The sequence below is a fragment of the Thalassophryne amazonica genome, chromosome 11, assembly GCF_902500255.1.
Source record: "Thalassophryne amazonica chromosome 11, fThaAma1.1, whole genome shotgun sequence".
Lineage (NCBI taxonomy): Eukaryota > Metazoa > Chordata > Actinopteri > Batrachoidiformes > Batrachoididae > Thalassophryne > Thalassophryne amazonica.
The window spans coordinates 12,187,090-12,213,925 of NC_047113.1; the positions used below are offsets into that span (position 1 = coordinate 12,187,090).

At 39.9% G+C, this 26,836-nt stretch overlaps 1 protein-coding gene across 2 annotated transcripts in view; it reads right to left on the minus strand.

Annotated features, from left to right (window-relative positions):
• Positions 1–26,836, minus strand: part of efnb1 (ephrin-B1) — a 225,492-nt gene that overhangs the window by 17,928 nt on the left and 180,728 nt on the right. For both annotated transcript variants that reach the window (XM_034180914.1, XM_034180915.1), the window contains one exon: positions 14,110–14,202. In XM_034180914.1, coding sequence (XP_034036805.1) covers positions 14,110–14,202 — 93 coding nt within the window. The remainder of the gene's footprint in view (positions 1–14,109; positions 14,203–26,836) is intronic.

Genomic DNA, 26,836 nt, shown 5'->3' on the forward strand with positions numbered 1-26,836 from the left:
AACTTCTTCCTGTTTTTAGAGAAAATAATTGCCGAAACAAAGCTATAATGTCTCAAAGCCCTTTTTAAAAGACCTCCTTGTGTCTTTCTTTTTTTCTGACTTCAGACTTTGGGGGTTTGAAATGTTTTTTGTTTTTTTTGTTTTTTTTATTATTGTTTTGTTTGCTTGTTCATTTCGCAACAAAAGAAGAAAAAGGCAGAAAGTCAAAGAAATAGAGGTCATTTTGAGTCATGTACCGATGAACACACTGTGCCTGACAACAACACAGATGAGAGTTTTCCAGGAATTACAGCGTTTCTGGCTGTGTAGCGTACATATACGGACACTGTTATGTTGACACTGACACCCGACTGACTTCTGATGGGCCATATGAAAGAAAACAAGAACAGCAGTTAGCGTTCATCACGGCACTCAAAATTCTTCAAACGTTTGGAGTGAGATTACATCTGTTAGTTGCAGAACCGCTTAAAATTTGGCAAGCAGTAGCCCTCGGCCCCACCCAACTCTCCCATTTATTTTTGCTCCTAATAAAAAAAGTTAAATTCTACCTAGTGTTCATAACTGACGAGCACAAATTAAAGATGTAGTTGTTTTAAAAGAAATTACAAAACAACTGGTAATCTAATTTTTTTTTAAAAACAGACAAATTCAGTCGAATAAAATAGTTTTATTTATAACTTTGGCCCCAAAGGAGCCCAATGCTCAACATCCAAAATTTACATTCACACACATAATATGAAACAATCACTGAGTGACTGCAGAACTTTCCATGAACATGTATGTCAAGTGGGGATGTCCCGATTAGGTTTTCTTTGGCCCGATCCGATACCGAGTCATCTGATTTTGAGTATCTGCCGATACCGAGTCCCGATCCGATACTTTAAAAAACTGAATGAACAATGAACAAATGCTAAATATATAATATTTTCATTTTAATCACCTTATTTTATTATTTATCACTTAAACAGTGCACTTCTCCTTGAGGTAGCTTGAACAATCAAGTAATAATCTACCAGACTTTAAAAAATGTACAACTTTCCATGTTATTTTATTTGCCTAAAAATAAATGTCCAAGGTTCCTTATGTTAAACAAGAAATTATCTAATCTGAAATAACATTTACAGATTTAATTTACAGATGAAAGGTTTCTAAAGAACCATTTATTGATTTAGCTATTTTCAGTAATCAGAAATTTTGAGGTAACAAACAACAACAAAAAACATTTCCAAGGATTTTTCTTCAGAAAACTGCTCTATAAATGAACAGTCCTGTGACATGTTTCTGTTTTGTACAGATCAGTGGTTTCTGCCACTAGTCTTCTGTGATTTGGCTCAACGCGTCATTCCTATTGGACAGCACAAAGCTATGTCACAGCTCAGAGCATCGAAAGTTGGATTGGGTTGAACTTTGACAGTGTCAGCCTGCCGACAAGTGGCAATGCGCGCTCCCGTCAGAAGCGTCACTTTAGCTTGGCTTTTGACGCGACGCTTCTGATGCCTCTAAAAAGCAACACGTCTCATTGAAAATAATGCTTTTTAGACCGATTCCTGATGCCTCTGACACTTCCGATTCATGAAAGGCCCATTAATCTGCAATAATGAGCTTGAAATAGCGCTGATCAAAATAATGAGGATAAAATCTATATCAGATTTCTGATCGGGATGCAACATCTGATTTTGATCAAGTCTGAAACCATGTGATCGGGCCCGATTTCCGATCACGTGATCGGATAGGGACGTCCCTAATGTTAAGCATACAGTTAATAAAAAAGGGTTTGCTGGTTCTAAGACACCTTCACAGCAGTTTGATTAAGGAAGTAAGTCAAAGTTATAATGACAAAACTAACAGTTGCGCACTATTTTTGGCAGCCACGACAATCCCCAAAGGCATGCATGAGGAAGAAAAAATTGAATGTTCTATGTGCCTGCAGATATCATCTGGTGCCTTTTGCAGGACACAAAAAAGAATGAAAGTCACTATAGTTCATTTATGAATTGCAAGGGAAGGACCTTGAAAGTGGACTGCGCCAGGCACATAGTGATGTAGTATCAAGGAAGCAGACGCAAGTGAAGAAAAGATTTGTAGGCCGAGAGTGGCACAAACATGTCAGAATACACAGCAGCCACCAATGCTCCCTGAGGTGTAGCCTGCAGCAAGGTCAGCTCTTTTGCTATGAGTATTTACTCTTATTTAGTGAACGATGTTGCCTGCCTCTCATCAAGTGAGCGAGTCTGACTGTTCCCTTCTTTATACATCATCAACACTGGACTTTAGACCAGGTTTTAGCTGGTTTAAGGTACAAAAGCTATCTGGAGATAGAAAATACCAATGCATCAGCTCTGTGCTTTTGTTCAACAAACATGCCCACAGAAGCCTAAAGCTGCCCTGACACTTGCACAACTTTGATCCGCGCACTTGCTATGCAGGAGAGTAAAATCATCTCAAATTCTTGTAAACTGTGTGCGGCTTCATCCAAGTGCGCAAAGACAATTGTGAAATGTTCAAAATCTCCATCACGCATTAATTACGCAAACTTCATGTGAACATTGCGCAAACAAGTCAAAAACACTGCGTGTGAGTGTGAGTGATTGCACCTTTTACAGCTACTCACAAGAAGGAATGAACATGCGGCTTTTACCAAGCCATTACAATATAAACATGACAAATAATTACCTTTTTAGACAGTTCCAAATGCTTTGTCCACCTCATTAAGCACATGAGAGAGCAAGAGAGAAAAGCTGCAGAAGCAACGGTCCTCTGTGATTCCGGAAGCGATTAGAAAAGTTTTCAAAAGCCAACTCAGAGAGAAAATGATTAATCCACTACAAAATAATTATTTTATATACGCAGCGTCCAGCACACAATGTGGGGCATCCAGTGGAACAAAGCACAGTGTCCAGCTGGGAACACAGCGGGTGGGACTGTCACAACAAAGTGTGTGCAAGTGCGCAGATCAAAGTTGTACAAGTGTCAGGGCACCATTAAGTGATTTAGAGGATGCAGGCCCAGGCCATAAAAATGACAACTACTATATTGGATGGAAATTGGAAATATTTTTGCTGCTTTGCATGGTGTTAAAGAAAATCACTAAACAAGGTTAGTTTAAGCACTTGTGGCCATGTGCGAATGGTTAGCATTAGCATATGTGTTCATGCTAACTGCAGGTGACTTTAACTGGGGCTAACAGTAATGGTTCATAGTTGAGGCTAATTGTGAGCCAAATTATTAACATTTTCTCTAAAGTGGCTCAACAGCAGTCAAATACACTATGTCAGTGCAAGTCCAGCATAACAGCGGTGCGTTGGACATCTGGAAATGCACTAATTCCCGTTAAATGTTAATCCCAGGTGCTTCTCTCTGCATGTTTTCCTTTTCATGTTATATAACGCCTAAATAGATCGTTGTCATTTGATTGGTGGTTTGCATGTCATGTGATATTGATCATTCATCCCATTTGCCTTTGTGCTCCATTTACCGTGCAATTTTGGTTCCATTTAGCATAGAAATTTGGTTCCATATATTTCGTACCATTACACGCTGCGACCACCAGGGCGTGCACACTAACGGCGACGGCACTTAGTGACGCTACTCATTCTTCTAACACAAAAGTAAAAACAAATCCACTACGCCGTAAGCCGTCTGGAGGCATTTGCAATATTCGCTGGGACCAGTGTTGCCACAGTTACATTGAAAAAGTAATCCAATTACTGATTACTCCTTGAAAAAGTAACTTAGTTACTTTACTGATTACTCAGTTGTAAAAATAACTAAGTTAGATTACTAGTTACTTTTTTAGTTACTTTCCCCAGCTGTCGACAACAACGCTCTGTTACCTCAACATGACAATGATACTTGTTTTGCCAAAACTCGCTTTATAGTCACCCTTTCTTGACTTCAATGAAAATAAATACTTGTTTTATAAAAAGTAAAATAAAGACCTCTTTCTTGATCTCATATTTAACTGTTGACAGCACTGTAACAGTAAAACTTGCAATTTCTAGCCTACATTGTTTATAAATGTAACTATTAAATTCTTTCTAACATTTTTCTAACATTTAAATTCTTTCTAAACATTTTACTTGTCGAAATGATTATTATTATTATAAGTAGTATTAGTAGTTGTAGTAAAAAAAAGGCTTCAAAAGTGGACCTTTAATCCAGTGGTGTTGTGGGGGGGGGGGGCACATCCTTGCCCCACACCCCCATTCCATCTGGATTCGCCCCTGCTTTGGTGGTTGAGCACAAAGAATGGATAAAATTTATTTATGCAGAAAACATGACCAGATTTACAGGTAAGAAAGTTTTATTGCGTTTTCACATCATGTGGTCCTCAGAAAGAGAGTTTAGGTGCATTTGAGTGGAAAATAGTGTTAGTTGTTGACGCGTCGTGGAGGATCAGCTGTTTTTAATGAACAGATGCGGAGAAGCTCAGCTCAGAATTCTAAATAAAGGAGGAAAAAACATAAAAATGTCTTTGTAAAGCTCAGTGCAGGTGTGCTGTTGTCACCGCGCTTTAAGAGGTGAGGACGAGCTGCTGCAGAAAACCGCGGATGAAAAGCTCACAGCTCACTTAAAGTGGGCAGTTCAGTCGAACCCCGACCTCCTGCCCATGGACCAAGTTTAATGCTGCTATCGACCCACAATGCAAAAATAATAGTAACGCAGAGTGACTTGGAGAAGTAACTTTAATCTGATTACTGATTTGGAAAGATTAACGTGTTAGATTACTCGTTACTAAAAAACAATGGTTAGATTAGAGTAACGCGTTACCGGCATCACTGGACGTATCTAGCTAATGTAGAGCTGCTATCGGATGAAGAGCTCAACAAATTTCTGTCACAAATTTTTGTTGGACTGAGAAAAGCAGACAACAGTCCAGTACATGAAGAAGTCAGTGATTCATTCATCGGGATTGTTTCTGAACAATATGACTGTTTTTGCAAGTTGACTGAGAACAATTTTGGGTTAGATTGAATTGGCTGTTATTCAAAATTCGTGTTGGACTGTTTGGAACCTCTTGACATCAAAGGACCAGTGATGCACACCAGAATGAAAGTAACTTTTCTCTTGTTCATAAATTAATAATTATATAAAACAAATAACGAATGTTTTTTCATTCGTTCAATGGAAATAATATTTCATTGAAAGATGTCTCAGGCTGTCTGTCTGTACGTCCGTGTCTCAGTCCAGCTGTCTCTACAACTCTGTCTCTCTGCATCTAAAATCATTACTACCTCCCACAGGTCAGAGCTCTGTTACAAGTCCCTTGTGTGACATCAGCAAGCTCCATGTTTTTTCAGCACATGGCTCTAAAGAGCCTCGTTTTCTCTGACATTCACTTTTTTCCTGTGTAACACATTTTCTTTCGCCGTGATTATCTCCACGGTCCACAAGCATGATTCCCCCAAAACAAAATTTAACCAGTGAGTTGCTCTTGAAATTGCAACAGTGACAGACACGCTATGCAATAAACATCTGCTGCAGACGTAAATTTAAAAGTAGTAGCAGCTGGGCCCACAGCATCTTTTCTAACAAGGTTTTTAGGGCACAGTGATTATGATTGACAGCTCGCTTCAGACTGTTTTGGGAAATGAGCACAGACTCTGCTGAAGTTGAGGAACAGCCGGCAGCCACAGACTCAAACACAGATGAATCCTCCAAGAACGTTCACACAATCAGATATTTGATTTTCGACTTTTGCCTCACAATTTGTGCAAATGCCTGTGCTGTTTGTACTCGTGCAACCCTGCTATTATATGGGGACATAGCTGCAGACCCAGGGGGGCTGTGGGATGCTCAAACTGACCTACATAGACCGATAATGCAGTGCCTGTCTGTTTCCGAGATAGTTCTAGGTATTTTTCACTGTATCTGCTAAATTTGTTCCGACTCAGACCTTGCTAGCATCAGCAGCTTGTTAGCTTCTATTCTTCCACCGTCTGCCAGCATACACTGCTGTCATCTCATGTGCCAACATTCACATATCTACACACAGGCTGTGTTTAAAACACACACACACACACACACACACACACTGCAGACTTCTCAGCAAGCTTCAGTTTATTTTGACGTGCGAGATGCAGCTTTAAAGCTGGAATCAGATGGTCGTGGCGGGCAGATGTTCCTCTCAGATGGTGTTTAGTGTCTGTTTTGGTCAAAACAGCCCCACTGAGGATGGGGGAATGTTTACAGAGTAACACATCTGTGTACTGTATCCTGTCAGCTTCAGGATATGGATGCCTGCATATGTGGCAAAAACGGCATCTAAAAGTGAAATGTATGATGCAAACCAAATGTCGAGTCCAAGGATATCTAAACACAGGCCTTTTGTTTAGATATCTTCATTTGCACCATAATTTTGGGATGACTTGCCCCTGGGAAATAGTAACAATTTCAAAGATGCTTTCTTACTCTGATTAAAGTCAAAGAATCAACTCAAACAACAAGAAACATTTGAGATCTTTGTGGTCACGAAGTTGTTACTTTTCATTTCTTGTTCGGTTGTTACTTTTTGGTGATGTCACTGCTACGGGAATGGATACAAAAAGAAAAAAAGAAACAAGACTGAAGAAGAAGTGGCCCTGAGAGAGATTTGTGCAAATTGATTTGTGACTTAATTCAAAATTTATCCACTTTATCCTTAAATTTCGAGCATCTACACTGGTTGAAAATTGTTCAAAACCTTGAGTTTAACATTTCAAATGTCAAAAGTTTGACCATGACCTTTCTTAAAATGAAATACGTTTGTCCTGAATTCGTGCTAAAAAGTTGCTTACGCTCAAAGCTTGAAAGTTGTGTACGCACAAAAAAACAAAGGAAAAATATAAGAATGATCAAAACGTGCGTAAGTGGGATTTCACATGTATTCTCTTTATAAGATGTCTTGTTTTTTTGTGGCGTACCACCCAATTATGTTGTACCCCCTTATACAATGACAAAGACTATTGTCTAGTCTCTCATGACTAATTCTCCATCAATACACCAATTTTAGTCCAAATTAGATCAAAACACACACAACCACTCAAGACTGAAAACAATACTTCTGTATTTGCTACCACAGGCAAGTGTAGTAAATAACCTTTCATTGCTATACTGATGACACTCAATTGTACATGCCAATAACTGCTGGTAATCTCATTAACATAAAATCTTTGGAAGATTGCCTTCTATCAGTAAGCAGTTGGATGTCTAGTAACTTCCTACTTTTAAATTCTGATAAGACTGAAGTTATGGTTCTTGGTCCAGCGAGGTATCGGCATCAATTTGATCAGCCAGCACTTAGCTTAGGTTCGTGTGTTATACATCATACGGATAAAGTGAGGAACCTTGGAGTAATTTTTGATCCTACGTTGTCCTTTGATCTCCACATTAGAGACATTACAAGGACTGCTTTCTTCCATTTGCAAAATATAGCGAAGATTCGTCCCATCCTGTCTATGTCTGATGCTGAGACTTTGATTCATGCATTTGTCTCTTCTAGATTGGACTGTTGTAATGCTCTATTTTCTGGCTTACCGCAGTCCAGGATTAGGGGTCTTCAGCTGGTTCAAAATGCTGCTGCCAGACTTTTGACACAAAGCAGAAAGTTTGACCACATTACGCCTGTTTTGGCGTTCCTGCACTGGCTTCCAGTTGCTGCAAGATCGGATTTTAAAGTACTGTTATTAGTTTATAAAATTGTTCATGGACTTGCACCTCCCTATCTGGCTGACCTGGTAAGCCCCTATGTACCAGCTCGGGCCCTGCGTTCTCAGGGTGCAGGACTTCTATGTGTTCCCAGGGTGAATAAAAAGTCTGCCGGTCACAGAGCTTTCTCCTACCGTGCTCCAGCTCTGTGGAACGATCTCCCAGCACACATTCGGCAGTCGGATACTGTGGAGACTTTTAAGTCATGTTTAAAGACTCATTTGTTTTCCCTGTTTTATCATTAGTGTTATGATGTGTTTTTATTCTTGTATTCTTTTATGGTTGTCTTTTTATTGTGTTTTAAATTTTAATTCAGTTTTTTTATGTTGTGTGAAGCGCCTTGAGACGATTTCATCGTGAATTGGCGCTATATAAATTAATACATTTGATTTTAATTTGAATTTGAAATAAATCCTTGGAGACTTGAAAGCACCACCTTGAACTCTGTATTTAACTTCTGAATTTTATACTTACAGCTGGCAGCTGACAATTATTTCTCAATAACAAAGAGTTTTTTGGGTAATCACTTAATCGTTCACCGTGTCGGGTGAATGTAGAAAAGGTGGAGTAATTTGCTTATGAAATGAGAGGTTGCTGGTTCAACACGCCAGTTTCTCTGGATCCGTGTCAGTGCTGCATAATTAATCAAATTTCAATCAAACAAATATAGCCTTTGGAAATTATGTAAACATATAAAGCTTTAAAGCTATAATGGCCTGCTCCCAGACCACCGACAACCAGTAAAAATCTATTTAAGCATAAAAATTCAAAAAGAAAAAATAATATAGCACCTTTAACTGCACCACAGACTAAAACAGTTAAATGTGGTCTATTAACATTAGGTCTCTCTCTTCTAAGTCCCTGTTAGTAAATGATATAATAATTGATCAACATATTGATTTATTCTGCCTTACAGAAACCTGGTTACAGCAGGATGAATATGTTAGTTTAAATGAGTCAACACCCCCGAGTCACACTAACTGCCAGAATGCTCGTAGCACAGGCCGAGGGGGAGGATTAGCAGCAATCTTCCATTCCAGCTTATTAATTAATCAAAAACCCAGACAGAGCTTTAATTCATTTGAAAGCTTGACTCTTAGTCAAGTCCCAAAAACCAGTTTTATTTGTTATTATCTATCGTCCACCTGGTCGTTACTGTGAGTTTCTCTGTGAATTTTCAGACCTTTTGTCTGACTTAGTGCTTAGCTCAGATAAGATAATTATAGTGGGCGATTTTAACATCCACACAGATGCTGAGAATGACAGCCTCAACACTGCATTTAATCTATTATTAGACTCAATTGGCTTTGCTCAAAATGTAAATGAGTCCACCCACCACTTTAATCATATCTTAGATCTTGTTCTGACTTATGGTATGGAAATTGAAGATTTAACAGTATTCCCTGACAACTCCCTTCTGTCTGATCATTTCTTAATAACATTTACATTTACTCTGATGGACTACCCAGCAGTGGGGAATAAGTTTCATTACACTAGAAGTCTTTCAGAAAGCGCTGTAACTAGGTTTAAGGATATGATTCCTTCTTTATGTTCTCCAATGCCATATACCAACACAGGGCAGAGTAGCTACCTAAACTCTGTAAGTGAGATAGAGTATCTCATCAATAGTTTTACATCCTCATTGAAGACAACTTTGGATGCTGTAGCTCCTCTGAAAAAGAGAGCTTTAAATCAGAAGTGCCTGACTCCGTGGTATAACTCACAAACTCGCAGCTTAAAGCAGATAACCAGTAAGTTGGAGAGGAAATGGCGTCTCACTAATTTAGAAGATCTTCACTTAGCCTGGAAAAAGAGTCTGTTGCTCTATAAAAAAGCCCTCCGTAAAGCTAGGACATCTTACTACTCATCACTAATTGAAGAAAATAAGAACAACCCCAGGTTTCTTTTCAGCACTGTAGCCAGGCTGACAAAGAGTCAGAGCTCTATTGAGCCGAGTATTCCTTTAACTTTAACTAGTAATGACTTCATGACTTTCTTTGCTAATAAAATTTTAACTATTAGAGAAAAAATTACTCATAACCATCCCAAAGATGTATCATTATCTTTGGCTGCTTTCAGTGATGCCAGTATTTGGTTAGACGCTTTCTCTCCGATTGTTCTGTCTGAGTTATTTTCATTAGTTACTTCCTCCAAACCACCAACATGTCTATTAGACCCCATTCCTACGAGGCTGCTCAAGGAAGCCCTACCATTAATTAATGCTTCGATCTTAAATATGATCAATCTATCTTTATTAGTTGGCTATGTACCACAGGCTTTTAAGGTGGCAGTAATTAAACCGTTACTTAAAAAGCCATCACTTGACCCAGCTATCTGAGCTAATTATAGGCCAATCTCCAACCTTCCTTTTCTCTCAAAAATTCTTGAAAGGGTAGTTGTAAAACAGCTAACTGATCATCTGCAGAGGAATGGTCTATTTGAAGAGTTTCAGTCAGGTTTTAGAATTCATCATAGTACAGAAACAGCATTAGTGAAGGTTACAAATGATCTTCTTATGGCCTTAGACAGTGGACTCATCTCTGTGCTTGTTCTGTTAGACCTCAGTGCTGCTTTTGATACTGTTGACCATAAAATTTTATTACAGAGATTAGAGCATGCCATAGGTATTAAAGGCACTGTGCTGCTGTGGTTTGAATCATATTTATCTAATAGATTACAATTTGTTCATGTAAATGGGGAATCTTCTTCACAGACTAAGGTTAATCATGGAGTTCCACAAGGTTCTGTGCTAGGACCAATTTTATTCACTTTATACATGTTTCCCTTAGGCAGTATTATTAGACGGCATTGCTTAAATTTTCATTGTTACGCAGATGATACCCAGCTTTATCTATCCATGAAGCCAGAGGACACACACCAATTAGCTAAACTGCAGGATTGTCTTACAGACATAAAGACATGGATGACCTCTAATTTCCTGCTTTTAAACTCAGATAAAACTGAAGTTATTGTACTTGGCCCCACAAATCTTAGAAACATGGTGTCTAACCAGATCCTTACTCTGGATGGCATTACCCTGACCTCTAGTAATACTGTGAGAAATCTTGGAGTCATTTTTGATCAGGATATGTCATTCAATGCGCATATTAAACAAATATGTAGGACTGCTTTTTTGCATTTGCGCAATATCTCTAAAATTAGAAAGGCCTTGTCTCAGAGTGATGCTGAAAAACTAATTCATGCATTTATTTCCTCTACGCTGGAATATTGTAATTCATTATTATCAGGTTGTCCTAAAAGTTCCCTGAAAAGCCTTCAGTTAATTCAAAATGCTGCAGCTAGAGTACTGACAGGGACTAGAAGGAGAGAGCATATCTCACCCATATTGGCCTCTCTTCATTGGCTTCCTGTTAATTCTAGAATAGAATTTAAAATTCTTCTTCTTACTTATAAGGTTTTGAATAATCAGGTCCCATCTTATCTTAGGGACCTCATAGTACCATATCACCCCAATACAGCGCTTCGCTCTCAGACTGCAGGCTTACTTGTAGTTCCTAGGGTTTGTAAGAGTAGAATGGGAGGCAGAGCCTTCAGCTTTCAGGCTCCTGAAAGATTAGGCTTAAAACTTTCCTTTTTGCTAAAGCTTATAGTTAGGGCTGGATCAGGTGACCCTGAGACATCCCTTAGTTATGCTGCTATAGACTTAGACTGCTGGGGGGTTCCCATGATGCACTGAGTGTTTCTTTCTCTTTTTGCTCTGTATGTACCACTCTGCATTTAATCATTAGTGATTGAGGTTTCTTCCTGTTAAAAGGGAGTTTTTCCTTCCCACTGTTGCCAAGTGCTTGCTCACAGGGGGTCGTTTTGCCCATTGGGGTTTTTCCGTAATTATTGTATGGCCTTGCCTTACAATATAAGGCGGCTTGGGGCAACTGTTTGTTGTGATTTGGCGCTATATAAATAAAATTGATTTGATTTGATTTAATTTAAGTAGTTAATTAAATAAATAAGTCTTTGTATACTGCACTGTGCCCTGTTGTGGTCAGGATGCTCCCAGTTATTAACTTGCTGATTTTTAAAGTTTTAAAATGGAAAGGTTTGCACCATCTGTTATACTTAGTTTTGCATCATGGGGTAATATGTGTCATAGACTCCACTGGATATCAGACCAAACATTCAACAGTCCGAACTATTCTATTTATTTATCCTATTAGCTCAAACAACAATTAGCTTTTTTTTTTTTTTTTTTTTTTTACCAAAATTGGAGCAACTTTACCTTTCGACCCTTGTTCAACTTGAAATTGATCTTTGTCACCATTTTTGCTGTTTTTACCCCATAACTCCAAAACATTTAGTCATATCTATATCAAACCTATATCTTTTTGGAATCTTTATGATTAGACAAATAAAGTGGTATATTTTTCAGTATTATTGGAAGATGTTTAAATTTTGCCCCATGTAACCCTTCTTTGAGCCCTACCTGGCTATAGCTACCACCCTGGGATGACCGTCATACTTTACTTTGTAGGCCATGGTATACTTTGGCTGGCTTGTAAATGTTGATTTGCCACCTTAAGTGGTACTGATTAGGTCAAAATTGGCTGTAAAATTGACTATTACTAATTGACTAAAATTGACTATAAAATTTCCTTTGTCAACAAGTTCCACAAAATCATATTGGTTAGTTAAATGGACAATGTTCATCTCACTAAATGAACTATAAAAACTACTTTCTCTTAACAAATATATGTGTGATAAGTACCATATTTTCCGTACTACAAGACAATATGAATGGTCTTGTGACTTGTAGTTTGAACTGACTGAAATTGGCTAACAATGTCAAACCAGCTGTCAAGAATTTGGGAGTGATATTTGACAGCTGTTTGAGGTTCGATCAACAGATAAACTCTGTTGTCAAAGCTAGTTTTTTCCAACTTCGCCTTTTGGCTAAAATAAGGCACTTTCTCAGTAGACGTGATCTTGAGACAGCCATTCATGCTTTCATCAGCTCCAGACTTGATTACTGTAATGCACTTTATTCGGGCATTAACCAGTGTATGACCTACCACTTTTTAAATCTAAGTTACAGACTTATTTATTTAAACTGGCTTTTAACACTTAGTGGGGAGGTGACATGTTCTGTTTTTTATGTGTTTTAAAATTTTATTCTATATGTGTTTTATTTTTGTGAATTTGTGTTTTTAATGTTAAGCACTTTGGATACCAGTCAGTGCTGTAAAGTGCTCTATAAATAAATGTTGATTGATTGATTGAAATGTTACAAATACTGTATTATCCTCTACAGCTGTAAGATGGCAATGTCTGCACGCATGACACACTTCTCCTGTATAGTGATCCAAAGGAGGTACTCTGATACACACTCCGGAGCAGAAGGTGGCAGTAATGTACCTTTAAGCTGGATGCGAACCGCTATAAAAGAAGAAGAATATCTGGAGGAGGATGTGCTGAGTCCTAAGGAATGGGTGAAATAAATAAACCAAGGTCTCAAACTGAAGGACGGAGCTTTTGAATAAAGAGAGGGAATAACCTGAACACTACTCAGCACTCAACTTGTTTGCACTTTATGGGACAGCCAGTGAACACCAAAGAGGACAGCTAGGCTAAAATAAGGCTTATTACAAAATGCATAATCAGTTAAAAGGTTGATTTACATTTACTGCAGTAAACATGCACCCAATTAGTTCCTTGACATTTTCATCTAGTCTGTGGTGACAAGAAGCAGTTTACGCTTGAGTTCTTTATTCCTCGTAAATAACAATAATTAGCCCATTAGCTTCTAACCACTAATGTGGTTTGTATAATAATTAAATAATTCTCCAATTAAATTAATTTTTGCTTCTTGTTGCATGAAGCGGTAGCATGTTTCAAAAATAAATGCGACTTATAGATCAATGCAACTTCTATATATTTTTCCTCTTGCACTTCTTCTTGCATCCTCCTGATGCATTTTATGACTAATTCTCTGGTGCGACATACAGTCTGGAAAATATGGTAAATTAAAATATTATATGAAGTTATAAAGTACACAACCCACCTGACTCACTTTTTTGAGTGTTCTTGCAGTTTGAGTTCAGGACTGTCTGGATGCACAGACTATAAACATTTCAGCACTCCTGCGTTTCCCATAAAAGAGGAATATACATGTACTCCAAAAATAAATATATCCATCTCAATAAACTCTAAAGTATAACTGCATCTATTTCATTTAAATGCAAAATCTCTGTAGCAAACAGAAGAAATATAAAACTAAAAAAGGGGCATCAGTTCATTTCATAACACAATTTTACTGTTCCAGTGAGCAGTTCCTTGTGGAGGCTGGTGGTGGACAAAGTCATGCTACGCACACACAGCGACAAGTAAAAATGTCCCACCAAAGTGAAACATGGCTTTGAGGCAGCAACGATGCATCGTGTTACACACGTGAGGTGATCGCACATTTACCTTGCCCGACTTTCATGATGACTTTCATGGATCGGGTCTTGCACACACCTCCCTCCCGGTTCTCCAGGCCCTCAACTGTGCCATTGGAAGTTGCTGCAGGGGATGGGGGGGGGGGGGGGGGATGAAGGACAAAAAGGCAGACAGCCAAAATGAGGTAGGGAGTAGAGTGGGAGGAGAGGATGGTGTGGAAGAGAGAGGATGACACACTGGTTAACGAGCATGTCCATAACGCACAGAACTAATCAATATTTTCGACAAGCACTGATTAGCTGTTCCAGTGATTAGCCATTCTCACCCTCAATCAAGCGCCCGTGCCTCTCAACGGTATCTCTCATTAACACAATAAAGTGAAGTCAAATGAATAGAACAACATTAGAGCCTGCTGAGGGATATGGGTGTGCATAGTTTAGCAGTGAGACATGCCAGCAAGAGCTCCAGCTGCTCGCCAAGTCCTCCAGCAGCTCACTCCCTCTGCGCCACATGTCATTACTTGCTGGTAGCATCGAGAGCCAAAACGCCTCCATTAATGCTTGTGCGTGCATGCGCGCGTCACCCTTTCTGCACTGGGCCCGTTTAATTTCTTTGCGCGTCTGCGTCTGGTGTTACTTTTGCCAGTGCAGGGTCGAGGGTTGTTGATCCAGTGTCACTTCGGCTTCAGACACTGTCTATTTTAGAGCCCGTCACAATGACCCAGGCAGACAGAGTGCGACTCTGACCTTAAAGCAGTGCGGCTGTGATTGTGTGTGAGTGCGTGTGTGGTGGCAGCTCTAAATTTGGAATTCCCCAAACGATCTCTATCTCTGCTTAGTCTGCTGTTTCAACTTTACTCCCTTCCTCTGAAATGCTTTGTTTCTCTTCCTTGTATTATCCGTCTGGGTCTCACTTTCTGCATTTTTTTTTTTTTTGGCTCCTCCCTCCCTCTTTACTCAATGACTGCCTCTCTGTGCAAGATGGCTTCTGATGGCAAAGTGGCTGCTTATCTAATAATGGTGCAAGGATGAAAAAAAAAAAACATCACTGTGAAAACGGTAACAGTTTTCACTGGCGCGCCTCCTTTTTATTTTCACGTGCACTTCCCTCACTGTAAAATTGATGTTGTACAAAACTGCATTCTCAGATATGAAAACAAGTCGCTTCAAAGGAGGTTTTGGCCGTGGAAAGTCTTTGAAATCTAGTTGGTTCATGCCTTGCCATTCCTAACTATTATTAATGTTGACATTTTGTTGCCTCCTGGGATTTCAGCTTTGTACTCAAGAGAAATTGAAGAAAACCAAATAATGAATTGCACTAATATTATGTTACATTATCAGATCATACCATGGGGCTACATTTCAAGTCAAACCACAACATTATGTTAGAGCGGCGCAAGTACGTGATAATTTGTGAGAAAGATTGTGATAACATCACGTCAGGAGCTCTGTGGCAAATTCTACTCTGCAGCCTCAACACGGCCGAGCAAACAGGAACCCTGAAATATAGACCAGCCGGTCGAGCCAAGTGCACGCAGGAACTGAAAAAAAAAAGACTTCAAATTTATGTGAGACATTAATGTGAATAAACACTCAAGGCTAAGCACTATGATTTACGTGAAGTCTATGGAGGGAGTGTTCAAAGACAGCGAGGTGAAGCGCCCTACTTCTACTCTTAAAGGCGCACCGTCCCGCGTGCGGCCCAAAAAGCGACCATCAGCTCTAACCCCATCCTGCCATTTTCCACTCAATTTCTCCTCTCTGTTCAATTTTTAAGTTTGCAGTGCAGTTTGAAGATACAGCTCAAAGGAACTAGAAAAATCAAACTAAGAGTGAACGTCATGCTATGAATTTTATATCCACTCGGGGAGAGCAAATCTTCTCAGTGTTAACTTACTCCTGTCATCTAAATTAACTATTCCTTCAGGCCGGCTGAACAACCTCCTGCATTACTGATGCGGCATGACGACAGCTTGCCCCTGTGAGGCTTCTGTTTAGGTGAACAAACACAAGAAAAATCGGGATTTATAAAGAGATGATCACTTTATATGTTGTTTGTATTCAGACCGTTAGAAATGCCAAATAATTCATGGCCTCACTCCACTGCTGGAGGCTCACAATCTGCTTCACCGTGTCCAATTTTAACCACATTTCCTTATGTGCTGCTCCATGTGAATCCATTCTTTTAAAGCACAGTTCAAGATGTAAAACAACTGTTAAGTGCATTAACATTAAAGTGCAGGAAGAATGTGGAGCATCCAGCGCCGTGCTGTGCACCTAAAGGGGCACGAGCAAGACAATTTTTTTCCACGTTTCAGGCATGCAACAGATAACAACTGATGTGAAGCACATACTATATTCTGCATACTCGATAATAACTGGTGCACCCCAGACACTTATTTTGTGCACACTAAAATTATTATAGACAATATGTAGTACACGCGAGATAACAAATTCTGGGTTGTGCAAAATATTTTTAGTGTGCACAAGACATGTCTGGCAATGTTGACACTAAAACACTGGAATAAAGGGGGTGTGTACCTAATTTATATTATACTTTTTAAAATACCAGCACTCTGCATCTCCCCTTTATAAAGTGATAAAATATATCTAGGTACATGGGCTATGATATGATTCAGGAATGATAGTTTATATTATGGAATGGTTCGGTGTGATGCAGTATGATGCAATCTGATACAATTGTTTGTATAATGTTTCAATTTATTTTCCATGATAAAATAGAATAACCCAAAAGTGGCACTGCTTACTTTCAAAAACATGTACCATGAAAAACCAGGAATCTTCTTTGTTTTTGTTTTTTTTATAACTGTGTGCAGCACATTGGCACTGACTCACTACTGGGGGCAGCACCGTATACAATAGCAGAAAGTTCAGGACAGAAGGAGCCCAAAAGCAGAGGACAGCTGTTCGTAGCATAGCATAAATAGCAGGCAATAATTTTCCCATTCTGATCCAGTATGACACTATTAGCAAATTATGAACCACAGTTAAAGTTAAAATGGGACACTGCAGAAACTATTAAAATATGAAGGGAGAGGAAAGAGTGAAAACGTAAAAGTGACCAATCACAGCCCTTGCAGTCTCCATCATTTAGCAGGTGTGCATCAGGCTACAGAGAGGGTTCGCAGCCACGCAGAGGGCCCTGATCTAAAGCAGTTGTCTTTTGTTTACCACACCAAGGGATATGTGTGAAACGTAACACCATATTAGAGTGCAGGCAGCAAACAGCGTTTTGTTAATAATCACCAGCCTTGAATAAAGGCCCGCTGCGTCTAGGCACCGGGTCTGAACATGGTTTGAAAAAAAAATGACCGGGCTTCTCATCAAGGAAATATGGTTCCCACTTTCCTCTAATTGGCGAGTGTCATTAATGAACTTCATTTCATACCTTTGTTGTGAGACTCTTCTGTCCGGTACATGCGAGGGGTTTTTAATGGAAATACATTATGTTGGGGTGGGACGTTTTGTCTGATGTAAAAGATCGTTATACAAAATACAGCATATTAAAGGATTATTAACTGAGCATGAGGTCTGCATAGGAAAATATCAGACCGAGGTTTTGACAGTATGGCGTTAGCAAGGTCCATGCAAAAAACGTTGCGGTCTGATAATCCCGTACAGACCGAGCAAGCGAGGTTAATAATTTGTTTATTATATGGGTATTATATATATAAACATGCAAACTTATGGTATCGCCCAAATATGAAAGCTGCTGATGGTTTTGGGCTCGTACTCAGACCTTTTCGCTTCACCTCCATGAAGAACTTGCTAACAGATGGTCCGGTTGTTAGCTGATGTACTTTCAATCTGTGTGTTTTTCTGATGTTGTTTAAATATTTATGGAGTATGTTCATGTTTGACTTGGTTTTTCTAATCATGTGTTCAGCTTTCTGGTTTGTAACAAATGTGATACGTGATCTGGACCAATTGTCAGATTGTCATATATATATATATATATGTCATATATATATATATACACACACACACACACAGTGGGGTAAACATGTATTTAGTTAGTCCCTGATTGTACAAGTTCTCCTACTTAGAAAGATGAGAGAGGTCTGTAATTTTCATCATAGGTACACTTCAAGTATGAGAGACAAAATGAGAAAAAAAAAATCCAGAAAATCACACTGTAGGATTTTTAAAGAATTTATTTGTAAATTATGGTGGAAAAGAAGTATTTGGTCAATGATAAAAGTTCAACTCATTACTTAGTAACATAATCTTTGTTGGCAATGACAGAGGTCAAATGTTTCCTGTAAGTCTTCACCAGGTTTGTACACACTGTAGCTGGTATTTTGGCCCATTCCTCCATGCAGATCTCCTCTACAGCAGTGATGTTTTGAGGCTGTCGCTGGGCAACACGGACTTTCAACTCCCTCCACAAATTTCCTATGGGGTTGAGGTCTGGAGACTGGCTAGGCCACTCCAGGACCTTGAAATGATTTTTATGGAGCCACTCCTTCATTGTTTGGGATCATTGTCATGCTGGAAGACCCAGTCACGTTGCATCTTCACTGCTCTCACTGATGGAAGGAGGTTTTGGCTTAAAATCTCACGATACACGGCCCCGTTCATTCTTCCCTTAACACGGATCAGTTGTCCTGTCTCCTTTGCAGAAAAACAGCCCCAAAGCATGATGTTTCCACCCCCATGCTTCACAGTAGATATGGTGTTCTTGGAATGCAACTCAGCATTTTTCTTCCTCCAAACACAACGAGTTGAGTTTTTCCCAAAATGTTTTATTTTGGTCATCTGACCACATGATATTCTCCCAATCCTCTTCTGGATCATCCATATGCTCTCTGGCAAACTTCAGACGGGCCTGGACACGTACTGGCTTAAGCAGGGGGACACACCTGGCACTGCAGGATTTGAGTCCCTCTCTGTGTAGTGTGTAGCCTTTGTTACTTTGGTCCCAGCTCTCTGCAGGTCATTCATCAGGTCCCTCTGTGTAGTTCTGGGATTTTTCTTCACCATTCTCATGATCATTTTGACCCCACGGGATGAGATCTTGCATGGAGCCCCAGATTGAGGGAGATTATCAATGGTCTTGTATGTCTTCCATTTTCTAACAATTGCTCCCACAGTTGATTTATTCACACCAATCTGCTTGACTATTGTAGATTCACAGCCTGGTGCACATCTACAATTTTCTTCCTGGTGTCCTTCGACAGCTCTTTGGTCTTGGCCATGGTTGAGTTTGTAGTCTGACTGTTTGAGGCTGTGGACAGGTGTCTTTTATACAGATAACAAGTTCCAACAGATTCCATTAACACAGGTAACAGGTGGAGGACAGAAGAGCTTCTCAAAGGAGAAGTTACAGGTCTGTGAGAGCCAGAAATCTTGCTTGTTTGTGGGTGACCAAATACTTATTTTCCACCATGGTTTACAAATAAATTATTTAAAAATCCTACAATGTGATTTTCTGGATTTTCTCATTTTTTCTCTCATAGTTGAAGTGTACCTATGTTGAAAATTACAGACCTCTCTCATCTTTCTAAGTAGGAGAACTTACACAATCAGGGGCTGACTAAATACTTTTATTTACCCCACTGTGTGTATGTATATATATATATATATATATATATATATATATATATATATATATATTATATGGGTATTATATATATAAACATATATATATATATGACATAACATACATATATGAATTGTGGGCCCCAGGCTTTTAACAAACAAACAAACAAAACAAACAAAAAGACAAACACACAAACAGGGGCGAAAACATTACTTCCGTCAACACCCTCACCCTCCCTTTTGAACTCTTTGGTTGACACATCAGTACTCAGTTTGAACTATTATAAGAGGTCAGTTCCATGAATGGAAATCCCCAGTACAAACAAATAAATATATTGTTATAGCATATAAGAAATATATATGTTATAGCAGTGACAATGGAATTAGTGTGCCTCTTGGTAGGGTGTGTATGGGGGGGTGGCATCATGATGATGGCTCCACTTCGTCACACTGATCAGCCATTGGTGATGGATGATGGAATCATCCAGCCACCCAATCCTACACCAGACCTCATCTAATATAATGTTTGTTTACCACAGATACTACCCATCATGCAATAAATAGCATCTATCTACTCCACAGCAAATAATATCCAGTGCACTGCAGACATTATCTTGTGTGGACACAAGATATCTAATGCACATCAGATACTATTTATTGTAAACTCAATGTTTATTGCACACCTGATATTATCTTCTGTGCATCAGGTATATACAGTTAGAACATATATACCTGATGCACACTAGAAACCTGAAAACAGTCATTTTTGCACATCCCTTTTGTTTCTCTGTAGCTATTGCACATTAAAATGCCAGAGTTCACTTTTAAAACGATTTCCAGTGATTTTTTTCTCCCTAAAGCTGCTTCACAACAAGAACACAGTGCCAGTTATTTCTAATCTGAGAGCCTCTCACTCAATCTATCACTTCATTTCCTAACCCTCTCTCTCTCTCTTTTTCATCCCCGCATACTGATGTTAATCCAAATCTGGATTGCCAGATATTAAAAGGTTGGCGGTCATGTCGTGTTTTGGAGAGAGGAAACTGGGGAATTGGGTCTTCCTGTGTGTGTCAGAGGAGACATAAACACAAGGAGATAAAGCAACGACAGGACGAAGAACAAAGAAACTCGCAGCCGCTGTTAATCATTTGATGGAACAAACCACTTTGACATTAGCGGTCCAGAACGCTGAAAGAACTGGTCATTGCATGAAGGAATGTTGCTTTTTTTTAATAAAGCGGTCGGCTCCAGAGCTGGCTTTTGTATGATTTAAGGCCCTCTTTGTGGGTGTGGATCACTGGCCGCAGAGTGACTAGTGGGAGAACAAAAGATCTACAGCTGCTGAAGTCATAAGAGAAACCAGGTGCCAAATGTTGATGTTGGGAAAATATCTAGAGCACAAATGTATCAGCCAAAAAGAGCTGGCCTGGAACAAAGACTCCTGTTCCAATGTTACACTAACTGCCAATACTCCTAGAACATTCAAACATATGTGAACGCACACATTTACATATACACAAATGCACACCGCTTCACAAGGACATTCAGGGGTAGAACGGAAGGTGAAGGGTGGGAGATGTGTGACACAGATGCAATGATGACTGGCCGAGGTGGTGCGTGCTATAGGGTAGAGCGCCATGCGGTGGTCTATATTTATTCTCAGGTCTGCTAAATGAGGTCACTCAGGTGGTCCTGCTGAATACATTCTCCATCTCCATCATGAATCATCCACTGCTTATTATTCCTGTCCTGCCCAGAGGGGGGCTTGCTTTCATGCAGCACGACGGGTTGTGTGTGCATGTGTGCGCACGTGCGCCCGTGCCTGTGCAAGCGCGTGCGTGCATGTGCCCAAAGCGACGAACTGAGGAATGGATGCAGCCCATGTGACAGACAGAGAGCAGGTTGTTTAATGAGAAAGTGGATGAGAGGTGACATTCATTGGCTTCCTCTCACCCCCCCCCCCCCCCCCCCGACCCGCCACCACCACCACCACCACCAATTCTCCACTGAATTCAGACTTCAGCTTAGGAGCTGAACAGGCGCCGAGTAGTCACAGTAACCATCTATAATTGTGTCTACATTTTCAAAAACAAAACTACCAAATCACAAACTGGGATGATCTCTATCTGATCAGCAACAACATTAAAAGAAAGAAAACAAACAAACAACGGCAGCACATGGAGATGAGCGTGGCTGTGCCACGTACCCGAGTCTGTATCGAAGCGTCACATCAGAAGTGGCTATTTCTCATACCGCTAATATTCCTATCTCCGTTTTTGTTTACATTAGCGAAGTCGGCAGAAGGAAGAAAAAGCCTATTTGCACAAAATATTTCACTCCCGACTGAGCACAGAGAGGGTTAGATTAGGTTTTTTTCGGCCTGATTCCAGAGATAACCCTCCTCAGCAGCCCTGGCAAACACGTAAACATGCACGTGCACGAGCACAGAGGCAAACACATACAGTGTGAGGTTGGCAGACTGGAATAATAGAGCGGATCTAGATGTCTGCACTTTGAACCTTTTCTAATCCTGAGTATTAGGGCATGGCTAACGCCTGATTACAGCAGAATGAAATGGATCTAAATAGATGTCCCAGACCATCAGACTTCCAATTCTTTGTCCTCAAGAAATGGAAATGGAAATCAGTAATCAACCTCCAACCTCCCTCTCACATTCTCTCCCACACAGGTTTAGAATCTGCAAAGAAAATTCATTCAGACTTTTCACATCATCTCAGATGAATTAGCTGTGCCAGGCTTGCCAACGTACCAGAGGGGTTTTTTTCTTTCAGTAATTTAACCTGGCACAGAATATAAAACAGTCGGGTTCTTAGTGTGAGGAGGTCTCCTTGTTTAAGATGTTTTCAAAGCCCAATATTAAATGTTGGCTGTAGTAAATGTGGTATTACGTGTTGCACGTGGACATCCTGTGCTATAAAACAATCATGGCCCACATTGTCTGAACCTTATTTACATCATGTAGACCCCATGAAACACTGAAAACTAAAATCAAAAAGGATGCCCTCAGTATACATAGGGTTGAAAACTTGATGATGACAACAAGCTGTTGAGTTCATGTACAGCAGCAGGGCTGAGCAGCTGGCCCAAAATAAGGACGTGTACCCAGACAGAAGCCTTCAAAAACACTGCGTCACGTCTGGTTTGGGAGCAGTCGCTGTTGTGCATTACTGCACCCACCACCTCATAGACCTGCTGTGGATCCTGAAAAGCAAATGCCCAGACAGACCAGTGGTCCAACCGCATCTCCTGAAAGTAATCACCTTCTATCTGCTATGGCCAGGTGTTACACAAGCATCCCCTTGACCTGGACGAGCCGCTGTAGTTCTCAGCAGCAAGGCACCTGAGTGCTGCATCATAGTGAGACAAAAGTGCACATGGTCTTAACGTCACAGCTGATGCTTCCTCATGATGCATGTAATAGCCCTCCCCCGGGTCTCCTTAAGTAGCCAATCATTCAACACCAACTTATTCCAGCGGCACTCAGGGATTTTAAGGACAGACTTAACAATACAGACATCCAGATCACTGTTTAGTGTCCAGGTCCCAACCATACTCAGAAGACTTGGACCATCATCCTCCTACAAAGTTATTGGTGTCACCACACCCTTCTTCCTAGCAGTTTTATGACAATGACTGGGAAGACAGAAACCTTTGTCAAACAAAGGCCACATATCTGTGACGCTGAATTTTTTTAGCTGTCTAATAATGTCAGTTAAAACAAAAACAGCCTCCACCAAAGGGATAGGGAATAGACCTTTTCTGCTACTTGTAAAGGTATAATTATCTCCGCCAAGGAGGTTATGTTTTCGGTCGTGTTTGTTTGTCTGTCTGTCAGGATAACTCAAAAGGTTTTGAACGGATTTTGATGAAATTCTGTGGAGTGGTTGGAAATGACAAGAGAAACAAGTGATTAATTTTAGTGGTGATCCGGGTCACGATCCGGATCACGATGCTAACGCGTTAGCATGTCTATGGCATTTTCAATGTTAAAAGTTAGCATTAAGCAGTTGCAGCTGTCATCACGTTCGGGTGCATTTGTTTTCAAATTGTAATATTTCTTAAATTTATTATTGTTTATATATTAATACCATAGGTGAGGATTGTTCCGATCCTCACCTATGGTCATGAGATTTGGCTCATGACCGAAAGAATGAGATCGCAAGTACAAGCGACCGAGATGAGTTTCCTCTGCAGGGTGGCTGGGTGCTCCCTTAGAGATAGGGTGAGGAGCTCGGTCACTCGGGAGGAGCTCGGAGTCGAGCCGCTGCTCCTTCACGTCGAAAGGAGTCAGTTGAGGTGGCTCGGGCATCTTTTCCGGATGCCTCCTGGACACCTCGCTGGAGAAGTGTTCCGGGCACGTCCCATTGGGAGGAGGCCCCGGGGAAGACACAGGACACGCTGGAGGGACTACATCTCTCGGCTGGCTTGGGAACGCCTTGGGGTTCCCCTGGAGGAGCTGGGGGAGGTGTGTGTGGATCAGGAGGTCTGGACGGCTTTGCTTGAGCTGCTGCCCCCGCGACCCGACTCCGGATAAAGCGGAAGAAAATGGATGGATGGGTTATATATTAATAATCTAATGATTATTATATACATTTTTAGAGAAAGAGACAAAAAGAAATAGATCACTGTGCCAAGGAGGGAATCTCTTTAGGGTCAGTGACCCTATGGCCTTGTTTAGTGAAGAGTTTCATAAATGTTAAAAAATTCATATATTTGCAGTTTAGTTGAATAATAAATTGAATTTTGTCTCTTATTTGTTTTTGTCTATAAGCACATGCAATATCAATATCAGTGCTCAGATGACAGTAGCTTCTGGGAAAAGTGCAAGTTGCAATAAACTGTGATGCCAAGCGCTAAGGATTCATGTTATCCAGTCACAGCAGATGAAACTTTTTTACTACTCAGCAAACATCATTGTTAGACTTTTTAGGTTCAGTGATTCCACGGCGTGTAGATGTTACGTCGTCAGTGACCCCATGGCCTTGGCGGAGGTTTGCACTCTCTGAGTGCTTCTAGTTCTTGCATAAATTCCAAACAGTTTGCATCAGCACATCTCGAGGCCCTTCCTAGCTCATGTGTGCGTAAAGTTGGGCAACTATTGCTTCTTTCAAATATACCCAGTGTAAATAATATAGTAGGGATGTGAATCGTACAACAACTTGTACAACAAATTCTTGGGGTGACGATTTGATTCAGAATCGATTTTCGATTCAAAGAGCTCTGCGAAATAGTTATATTACTTAAAAAATGTTTATGTTTAAGAAAATGCTGCTTTATAAGGTTAATCAAGTGATTCTAGATGTAAATTTACTTACCTGCTTTGCTGGTTCGGAGTTGGCTGGCAGTTTAGCGAAGCGCTGGTCAGTAAATGGCAGAGACCGCTGCTCCGCTTCTTTTAGCTCTGGGTGATGACGTAGTATGTGGGCTTGCGGATTTGAAGTGTTTCCAAAGTACTTGACTTTCATTTTGCAGATTTTGCACACTGCATAAGTCATGTCAAGCTCCTTCTTACGCAGCAAATAATAAAATCCAAAATGCGCCCAAACATTTGCCTTCAGCAAAGACGGTGCTGGCTGAATTAGCTCTTCGTCCGCCATGCTAAGCTGCAGCTCATGAATGTTTGAAGCACGCCGGACCCTCCCCTCCCCTCATATATATATATATATATATATATATATATATATATATATATATATATATATATATATATATATATATATATATATAATTAAAAAAAATCTCTGTGCATCTCTGTACACAACTACAAAGGGACATTTCATATTCAATAGCAATGAAATATCAGAAGAGTGACTGTGTTGATGCCTTGGGACAAGTTGTGCTTCATAAATGAGATTTAAAAGACTGTGACTGAAACCAGTTATGAAGGTGCCAGATGAAAATATTTTTCATAAACAAGTCAACTTTATGTCAAATGCAGGAGACCAACTCAGAGAGGTAACACATTTTGACACCAAAATTATGCCGTAGAGTGAAACCCCACTGTAGTGAAGCAATCTACTATCTATTTCAAGATATTAACAGATCTCAAAATAAGGTGCATCAAATATATATTGTGACAATTATCAATACAAAGCAGAAATACCAGTTGGTTAGAATTAATAATATTACAAAAGATAAAAAAACAAACAAACAAACACTGAATGCAGTGACCATATTATATTAATCAGAGAGTGAATTGTTTGAAACAAGACTCAGTAAATACTGGCCATAGGTGCTGTGCACCGTTTTTATGGAAGTCTGAAATTTACGAAAAGACAGCTGGATTCTGCTGAGTCTTTTAAATGCAGATTAAAGACATATCTGTTGTCTTTAACGAATGTTACGAGTCAGACATCTATGTTTTGTTCATATTGGAGTGGCGGTGTTTACAGAGCGTGCTGAATTTTATAGTATGAGCTTACATTTTGTTTTATTGTGGCAATGCATTTTACAGTTTTGTACCGTTTGTCTCATTTACAACCCCTGGCAAAAATTATGGAATCACCGGCCTCGGAGGATGTTCATTCAGTTGTTTAATTTTGCAGAAAAAAAGCAGATCACAGACATGACACAAAACTAAAGTCATTTCAAATGGCAACTTTCTGGCTTTAAGAAACACTATAAGAAATCAGGAAAACAAATTGTGGCAGTCAGTAACGGTTACTTTTTTAGACCAAGCAGAGGGAAAAAAATATGGAATCACTCAATTCTGAGGAATAAATTATGGAATCATGAAAAACAAAAGAACGCTCCAACACATCACTAGTATTCGTTCCTCATTTGTTTTGTTGTGCATTTTCGATTTTTGAGACATATTGCTTTAAGTTTTCTGTCTTGACGCTTTGATGTCTTCCTTGGTCTACCAGTATGTTTGCCTTTAACAACCTTCCCATGTTGTTTGTATTTGGTCCAGAGTTTAGACACAGCTGACTGTGAACAACCAACATCTTTTGTAGCATTGCGTGATGATTTACCCTCTTTTAAGAGTTTGATAATCCTCTCCTTTGTTTCAACTGACATCTCTCGTGTTGGAGCCATGATTCATGTCAGTCCACTTGGTGCAACAGCTCTCCAAGGTGTGATCACTCCTTTTTAGATGCAGACTAACGAGCAGATCTGATTTAATGCAGGTGTTAGTTTTGGGGATGAAAATTTACAGGGTGATTCCATAATTT